The sequence below is a fragment of the Parus major genome, chromosome Z, assembly GCF_001522545.3.
Source record: "Parus major isolate Abel chromosome Z, Parus_major1.1, whole genome shotgun sequence".
NCBI classification, from domain to species: Eukaryota; Metazoa; Chordata; class Aves; order Passeriformes; family Paridae; genus Parus; species Parus major.
The window spans coordinates 25,074,570-25,084,193 of record NC_031799.1 but is presented as its reverse complement, the minus strand read 5'-3'; the positions used below and the strand labels follow the sequence as shown (position 1 = coordinate 25,084,193).

At 38.8% G+C, this 9,624-nt stretch overlaps 1 protein-coding gene across 1 annotated transcript in view; it reads left to right on the top strand.

Annotated features, from left to right (window-relative positions):
• MAP1B (microtubule associated protein 1B) overlaps window positions 1–9,624 on the top strand; it is a 66,545-nt gene that overhangs the window by 1,304 nt on the left and 55,617 nt on the right. Inside the window, exon 2 of the mRNA XM_015653401.3 lies at window positions 3,644–3,745. Within this exon, the coding sequence (XP_015508887.1) occupies window positions 3,644–3,745 (102 nt within the window). The remainder of the gene's footprint in view (window positions 1–3,643; window positions 3,746–9,624) is intronic.

Genomic DNA, 9,624 nt, shown 5'->3' with positions numbered 1-9,624 from the left:
GGGCTGGTGAAAACAAAGATTTCAGGAACTGCCATTGTTAAGAGGGGAGAAGAGATCCCGGAACGGGGAATCGGTAGCAGCCTTGTCATGTAGGTGTGGTTCAGCAGTCCAGCTAGGACTTCGTCTGTCTCTATTGTTGCTTTCTCAACCATTGTTGCTTTAGTTGGCTATTTCTCTGAATTCTTTTTCATTACTGTTTGAGGTAAAAGGCATCCTCATCTCAGCTAACCAGTTTCATCATAACCTGTTTGTCTTTATTGCTACCATTGTCTCTTGGGGAGAGCTACTTGAGGCAGGTGCTTTGTCATTCAGAGCTTCTTCAGCATTGCACGTCCTTAACTCTATCTAATTTTCAGTTGTGTTAGAAGAGAACTGGCTGTATTTTAATTAAATTGGCAAAGGTTATAAAGGAAATTGGTAAGATTTCTTCCCTCAAGACAGCTAATACCCTTCCTCTGAAGAAAGGCTCTTCAGTCTCTTCTTGAATGTCCTATTGTACAGTTGCTACTGCATAGCTCAGTTGCTGCTACCTCCTGCCACTAAGCATAACACCCATTCGCAGCTTTAGGTGTTCAGAGGAAGTGTTTTGGCCTTTTAATTGATCATTTTGGATTATAAATCACCTTGTTCCTTCTAGTATCAGACCATCTGATTGATGGATTTGCTTGCTAAGAAAACTGCTTGGTGAAATTTTGAGGTGCATTGTTCTGGATGAATACAGTGGGAGTCTTTTATCTATGTGAGGCAATTAGGGGCTCAGGTAATATTTTTCTCTTTGGAAAGTCTTCTGTAGTCTTTCTGGAAAAAAACACTTCTTGCTGCCTTTATTCTCAATAGAGCTTTAAATGCATTTTGGTTTTTGATAACTCTGTCTCACAGTCTTCTCTGGTACCATCATTACATCTCCTGGGTACCATCATTAAAAATTGTGGATTCATGCGCCAAACTGCAGAGCAACGTGTCAAAGAAAACATCTGCTGATAACACATCAGTGGCGTGATGCTACGCAACCTGGTGGAATGCAGAGTCATTTCTTAATATATCATGGGGAGGGAATGGTGTGGCAAGATGCATTTTCAGTAATTACATTTTGGATGTGACTTTGCCAAGGGGGCAATCCTCCAACCCACCATCCACCAAAAGAGAAGAGAGAAGAGAAAGCTTCAAGATTTTTCCACTGATTTAGCAGATGCTATTGGGTGTGCCCTGCCTGCTGTCTGATTAGTCTTGTGTCTAGTGACATTGCACTCCTAAGACTGCAGAAAGAAAGAAATAGCTCCAGTTCAGCCATGTTTACAGCAGTTACATCCACACTGCTAATCCATCATTGGATTGACCTTGGATTTTAATTCTACGTTTATCATTGTTCCGCCCAAAACCTGATTTAGTGATATCATTCATTTAATACATTTTGCTACTCTATAATACATATGCATGATTTTTGCATCCAGATTGCTGAATCATTCAGTTGCAAATTTTGGATAGTCTACCCAAATTCCAGCTTCAGCTTCTAGGACCACTATGTGCATGTAGGCTTTTTCCCCCTTGGCTATTTTTTTTTTTTTTTCCCTATTTATTTTGTGTTGAGTCCTGTATTTTGGACATTGCCTGGCTCAATCAGGCAATGACTGTGCAATCTTGACTACATCTCATCAGAATCTTATCCCTAAGGCAAATTAGGATTGCATCTAAAGCAGATGGGGACGGTAGACAAGTCCAGTCATTAGCAGCATCGATGAATCATGGTCCATGTTGTTTAACCAACCTCCAGAAAGCACTGTATTTTCTCTGCCCAAGCTTGGTGCCATGGGCCAGGGAGCAGTTTATCTTCAAGTTCAGCACTCATTCACTCAGTGTACTTCAGCTTTGTGATCAATGTCAGTTTTAATATTTACTGTTTTCATATGTGCTCTATGTGTATGGTATTATATCATCTTGGTGTCTTGCTCTCAAATACTCCAACAACTGGAAGATATTAAATCCTACTTAGATGTATTTGCCTGCCAAAAGTTGTCCCAAAAAATGTACCATATGGTCAAGAGCTTTCTGAGAAAACAAAGTAAGGAGACTTGTAGAAGAGTCTTGCTGCTTGTGCCTCTGAACAATGATGCATCAGTCAGGAAGTGGAGGTGGCTGGTTATAGCTCAGTTATTTTTCTGAAGTGGTAATGGAGCACACAGGCAATACTGTATTTTCAGATTTTTGTAGAGATTCAGATGGCAGCTACTTAACATGTTGGTAGCGCCTTACAATAAGCTTGCTACTACCTTTACTTGGATGCTGACAAGGAAAACCTATGGATGCATTCTTCTTACAGAGGCTTCAGGCTCTGAAGTGCAGATGTTCATATTTGCATGGAGAACCTACTTAGAGCTGCAATGGGAGACTGGCACTGCAGATCTGGTTTCTCTGCTATTCCCTCTTTTCTCCTCATGCTTCATCTCTGCAACATGGCTTCTTCCAGTCTAAGTTCTGACATTTCTGCTGCCTTGAAACAGAAAATACATAGAGCATGGGAAGTGGCATTGACAGTAACATCCACAACTTGAAATCCTGACAGAGTTACCAGCAGTGTTAATTCTAGACTCATTCTGAAGGGTTGGACACCTCTTCAGGCATCTTGTTGTCAAACCCCAAAGTGGTCTAACCCAATAATTCCATGCAAAGGCATGGTCATGTGGGGAGGGGGCCACCAGACATTCCTCACCAGCAATCCATTTTGTTTGCCAGTGCCTGGACTTACTTGCAGTGTTACTGCCAGCTCATTATTTTGAAACAAGAAGATTTTTCAGAACAATTTCAGAATAAAATTATAGAAAAATCTAAAATGTGATTTGGGGTTTTTTTTGGTTTTTTTTTTTGCTAGTTTGGTTTTTTTCTAAAATTATTCATCAAAATCTTATGGAAGAAAACGAGAAACTTTTCTTTTGGCTGCAGTGTTTTGGGTCTTTTTGTTTGAATTTCAGTCCTTAAAAATCTACTTTGGAATAATATATTTTTTGGTCATATAAGTGTTAAGGGTCTCACTTTATAAGTAGCTGGGGAAAAACAGTAGGGAACAGAAATAGGCAGTTTGGTTCTTGAAAAAAAAAGATCAAGCACAGCATTTTCAAATCTCAGAACTAGAGTACTGACACTTCATAAATAAAATATTACTTAAATTTTAATTTAAAATATGGTATGCTTCAAAGATACTGAATGGAGACGTCAGCAATTTAATACTTTGTATTTAAATATTAATTACCAACATGCTAGGTAATGCTGCCTTTTTCTTCTCAAAAGGGCAACGTGACTGAAGTGTCCTCTGGGTGATTCACTCCTCCATTTTTGTAAACTCCTATATTCCGATTTTAAAGTCATGTCAGGGACATTGGTAACTTACTGTGAAGTGACTACTACTGCAGTTCTAAAGATGAGGCCTTAAAAAATGGTCACCCTTTGGAAAGGCAGATTATCTTTTTCTAATTCCTGTAAGAATCCTTCCAAATGCATTTAAAAAATAGCTGTGTGCCTTGGAAGGAAGCAAGGCTGGGCTTGGAATTTAGAAGTATGCAAATAGCTTGAATGCAAATAGAAAAATATTTGGTTAAAACTTCCAGTTCTCATGCGTCAAGCTAGATGTGTTTTGTATTTTGAATTTTAGGAATCCGATCATGGGACACAAACTTGGTTGAATGCAACTTGGATCAAGAACTGAAACTTTTTGTGTCTCGCCATTCAGCTCGATTCTCTCCTGAAGTTCGAGGTGAGTTTAAGAGTAGAACTGCTAAAATACACTCTGAAATTGCCTGGCCCATTAGTTTTAGGGCCTTTTTAAAATTAAGAAAACTCACTGTTTGATTGAACAGTTTCTTCACGTAGCACCAATCTAGTAGTCCAGTGACAGAAGCCTATTGTGGTAGGTAGAGAGCGTACAAAACAATAACTGGGAAGGTTAACTCTGTAGTTTGACAGAGGCCAGAACTGATGTCACAGCTGTTGCAGAGCTGCAGTTCAGGCCCTGTGATTCTTCCCAAAGAATTTGGATTTGGCTGTCTTTCTTGGTATGAGAAGCTGAGTTATGGTGAGTCTGCCTTCACACGTGGGAACTTTCTTTGGCTTGTATGAGGAAATCAGAAATGTACAGGGCTAATAAGACTAAATCTCTTTTGCTGCCTTTTTTTCAAGCCCATTCTTCTTTAAGAGGAGTCATTCAATAAAGTGAAACATTTGTTAACCAGTTCTGTGAAGTGTAAAATTTGGGTTTGTTCTGGTTTCATGAGAATCAAGTGTTTGGTAAGTTTTCTAAGATCCCATTACTCTCGATTCCATTGCTGAATGAGTGTGGATGAATTTAATCAGGTTTCTCATGTGAGCATATAAGACCTTTTCAAAGTTTTCTTTCAAAAACAAAAGACCTACTTTCAAAGTAGTAGAGGTTTCTGTCATTGGTGAAATCATTGTGGCTATGTGCATGTTGAGTGCTGTCATACAGTACAACCTAGTTCTGATGAGTATTAAAAATTCCAGCTTTTGGAGCATCTCTCATGTGGTGAAAAAGGACTGTGAAATTTTTTATCATGCTACTAAATCACTTTCCTGAGGTCAGTTGCTATACATTGTTGACAAAGAGACACTGATGCCTTGCTAGAATGACAGCAATGACCTGATGGTTTTGAATAATGTACAAAAATGACTTGTGTAACTAATTTTTTCTTCTTGCAGCATATATTAAAACAGTTTTTGCTGTATCTTCCCATACATAGAGAGAGTAAAGCACTGCCAGAGTTAAGAAAAAATTATATATTTCTACAATTCTTCCTGTGGTTTGAAAACCAACATAACTTATAAAACAATACACAGCATGAAGATTTGTGAGTAAAGCCCCTTATTTATGCAGATGTAAACTGGGGCCTAGAATATTTGTCTTGCATTTCCTTTTAAATGTCATTAAGCCAATTCAACTTCTCAGATGAATTAAAGCTTTGCTTTACAGAGACGGAATTTATCTTTAAGAAATGCAAAATGCAGTGTATCCCATTTGTGACATATTTGCATTTTACTTTAAAACTTAAAGATTCTATGTTGCTTCTGTAGCGTAAATACTACTGCATGACTAGTATTTTTACTATCTCTTTTAGATGATCCGTATATTGTAATACCACTGCATGAATTAAAATAAAACAAATACTTTCATATAATAAATAAGATCGTGCACTCCTTTTGCAGCAGAAAGAATGTAGACTTGTTTAGGAATTTTTCTCTGGGAATTGTGTTTTTGATTGATTTTTCCCCCCCTTGTTTGTCTAGACTTTGCTGTTTAATCTGTTATTGTGTTGAATTCCAGCTTAATTGCATGTGACTGGAATTCATCAACATCTCTGACAAGCATAGATGAATGTGTTTTTCACTACTGCTCAATCTTCAAACAATAAACTGCCGAAATCTGTGTTTAAAGAGCATTAGGGGAGCCTGAAACTTGAATAAAGGCAATATCAAGGGATAAACCTATCTGTTTTGACCAACTTCTTGGCTAAAATTTTATGGAGAAGCGCATTTGTCCCTCCAGAATCCTACTGTACAGATCAGAAAATTATTTTAGCTTCTTTCTGCTGTTCTCTGATGTTGAATTCTGCATGAGGCTCCTTTGTATCCTTTTTGCTGTTTGGCAGAGAGAAAGCTTTTCTGTTGCCACATTATAATAAGATTTCAGAGTGTTTAATTTCTTTTACAGCACCCAAATATTAAATTTTGGGTGTTCAACCACTGAAATGATTGAGTTTGATACTAAAGAGATAATTGTAAGTAAGCATTCCTTTATGGTTCCAAACTCAGAAACTGAATTTAGGTAACCAGGTGACCTTTTGTCTAAGGGAAGTATTCATCCAAGGTGATGGGGTTGCCTGTGGAATGTAATTAAAGAACCTTTTCTTTTTTTCAGCCCTTTGAGTCTGAAGTCTCTGTGCAGCTCACATATAGGGACAGTTTACTCTTGAGGAAGGCTTCTGGTTTTGTCAGGTCTGACTGCTGTCTGACTGAAGCCTTTTTAATTAGTTATAGTAATTACAGCGCTGGCTGAGTACGTGTTTGTGTGCTTCTCAGAACAGCTTGAGGATATGGACAGCAGCAATGTGAGGGATAGGAATCTTCCTGCAAAAGGAAGCTTGAAGGAAATGGGACCAATCCTGTCCCCATGCCATACACCTATGATGTCAAGGGAGAGATGTGCAAGAGATTGCCTGTCAAAGAATTTGTGTCTATTCACTTAAAGAATTTAAGGTCTGATCCCCCTCCCTGTGTAGCGAATAGCATAGTGGTACTGCAGGGAGCATGATTAGATCCCAAGACTTCTTTGTGTTCTTTTCAAGGGGGTGGGTTGTCACAGTGGTATTTGTGCACATTGTATTCAGCTGTTGGGCAATTTATGAGTGATTTATGATTCCTGAAAAATAAGATTCAGGATGGAAATGCCAGGAGATGTTTTCTGCTACCTTGTAAAGCAGCTGAGTTAGCAGACTCCTTAATAATAACAAATCTTGGAGAGGTGATATTGCCAGGTGGTGGTGAAAAATGACTCACACAACTAATTAAGTGGTTGCCATGACAACAGGAACATGACTTTAAAGGGGTGCTCCAGTGGTGCCTCTGTTTTCTTTGTCATGTACTGATAACTTCCATCCTATGGTAGTATGAAAAGGACAAAAAATGCAAACAATGTACAAGATGGAAAAGGAAATGTGCATCTGGTAGTGAGGCAGAACAAGGGGAGAGTCTTGGAAAGAGCTCATTTGAAATTGCAGCTGTACCTAGCAATCTTTGCTTAATTAACAAGAAAGTTTCAGCTGCATAAAGCAGTTTCACAAAAGACCATGTTTTTGGGTGGGGGAGGGTGAAGCTGTTGAGGGCCCTTCTGTAAGGCTTGTACACTCGGTATTTTATCCCTCAGTTTCCATCTGGGGACACTTAACTGTTGCATTGTTGCATATTCAAGCCCTTGCTAGATAAAATCTATTTCATTTAAATAGATTTGGGGGTGAAATAGATTTCACTCCCAACCTTCTAACAAATCCTGCTCAAGCTATGCACTGTGGCTACTTTGTCCTGTGGTTATCAAGAACATCTATATGTATATCCTATCTTTATAGTACCAGGAGGCCTTCTGCTGCCCATTAGCCAGTGCAGACACCAACTGCAGACTTAAGTGAGTCCTTCCTTACCTGTGCCTAAGACTTCTTTATTGCCAGCCTGCCTGCAGCCAGAGGGGATCTTGGCAAAGTGTGAGACATGTTTCACTTCCTCTTGGCAGCCACCTGCAGCAGCAGCAGTGGGCTTGCCTCCTTCAGGCTTCCTAAAAAGTCTTTGCTGTGTGACACTGTCATTACTCCATAAAACCTTAACAACTTCCCTTCTGACAGTTACCATTTCAGAAGTTACTGCTCAGGACTAGCTGTGGAGAATTTTCAGATCTGGGAATTTTGGTCATCAATGTGCACAGCTCCATACTTCAACAAAGTGGTGTGTTGTCCCATTTCCTTTGCAGATCTAAAACCAGTTAATGTCACACCTAGTAGCTTGCCATGTGAGCTTGAGGAGTCACTAATAAAATCCTGAGCAGCATGGGTTTTCTGCTGATTTATTTGAAAACTGCAGTTCATCAAAATTCCTCAAGTCAGGACATAGGTACTTAAGCTAAACCTGTCATTTGAGATGGAAGAAAGGAAAAAGAGACAAGAAGTCAAGACCAGATCTTTTCAGGCACTATCAGAGTTCCATAAACGTCTAGGAATTAATTTTGCTTAAGATTTCAGGTAGCCTGATATTTAGGTACATGCTACAAATACGATTCTTCAGGTATTTGGAGGCTGTGATGATAGCTGGAGTAGCTATTGAGTGGAATCATTTTAGCTCATTATATGTTTGGAGAAGTTAATTTTAGATGGCTACTAGACTTGCTTTATGTCTCCAAGTATTTGCGCATTGAAAGAAAGAAAATGGAGGCAGACTCTAAAAGGTAATTGAGCTGACTCACGCTGCAGTGGCTGCAAATGGTGTCCCTGCAGGGTGACCTGCAGCTGCCAGTGGTCCAGGGCTGCAGCTGGGGAGCTGCCCAGCAGCACAAAGCCAGGAGCCCCTTGGTCCTGTTGGAGCATGTTGATGGGAACATATACACTGGACTGCTCCTGAGCTTTTTGTGGGGAGATGCTAGGATTTTGGTGGTTCAGGAGAGGATTACAAGGTAATAGACTATGTGTTTGGATACAGGAATTGTCAAAGCCTTCTTTTCTTAGTAGTGTTTAAAATTCCAGAGATGGGCTAATAAAGTCTCTTTATCATCTTTTTTGCAGTGAGTCAGGTGTTGCACTTATGTGACAATCATTTTGGCATTGACTTCCATTTCTGCTTTTTTTAGGAAAGATCTCAAAGAAAATTAGCATGAATTTGCATTGCTGCCAAAACACTGGTACCTGCTGATGCTAAGCTGTTAGTGTGAATCAGCAAAATTAGTGAGAGGTTGTTTTTAAATGCCTTGTATCAAAAGTAAATACAGTAAGTTCAACAGTCTTAGAATAGCCCATGTTTTATGGGAACAGGTTTTGGCTTCTGTGGGGCAGCTTCCAGAGGCATGCGATTAAGTTAGTTATGAATAATGATAGAATTTAAACATTACAAAAAATAGAATAAAAGAAGAATAAAACATTACGAAATTTGAACCCCCATTCCTCTTTAATAGAATGAAAATTAAGCATATCTAATGGTATATTCACAAAGGTTAGTTTTTGAAGAGCTGTCTGATAGACAGAATATTACTAAAAATATTGAGGAATCTCACAAGCAACATATTAAGAATTATAATTCTTAATTTCTGATTAAGATTTCTTAAACTGAAAAGTCCAACTATATTTTATTTCTGACCTCTGCCCAGTATCATTTGCAGATGACCTACCTCTCATATCTTTCATCATGGATTGATGATAAATGTGTCACCAGAAAATCATTGTCACTTTTAAAATCTAATTTCTTTTTGTCATGTGCAACATTTTTGCCAGATGTCCATTTTTCTTAGTTTTGTTAAGACTTACGTACTTTATTTTGTGGAATTTGTTACTTTCTCATCTAATTCATCAGTTACTTGATAGAAACATTAAAGGTTTTAATTTGACTTTATAATGAGAAGAGACTTAATCTAAAGGCCTCTGAAATAATTGGATTGGATTTTGGCTTAGAGAAAGTACTATCCAGTATTTTGAAATTAGAACAAAGACAAAAATACCCCATAATTAGCAAAAAAGTGGAAATTTTATCTTCTTTCTTGAAAGACAAAAATATTACTTTATTTGAAGTGACTTGCCTACCACTATATTCAGAAATAGAGCCAGAAGTAAGAAGAGTTGAGACACTCCCTGTCTCCAGACTGGGTGGAATGGGGAGCTCATGTTTATTCCCACGTCCAGCTGTAGAATGAGAGTTACCACTGTGGCTGCTGACACCAACCTTGCAAGTGCGTGAGGTGCTCCAGCTGCCACCTGCCTTGTCGAGACAGGTACAAGAGCTGCATCTGTGCTGGCTGCAAATCAGTGTGATCCTGACTTCCAGGCTTACCCCACAGGACCTCACAGTCCCTATGAGTAGCTGAGTTGAGCACTG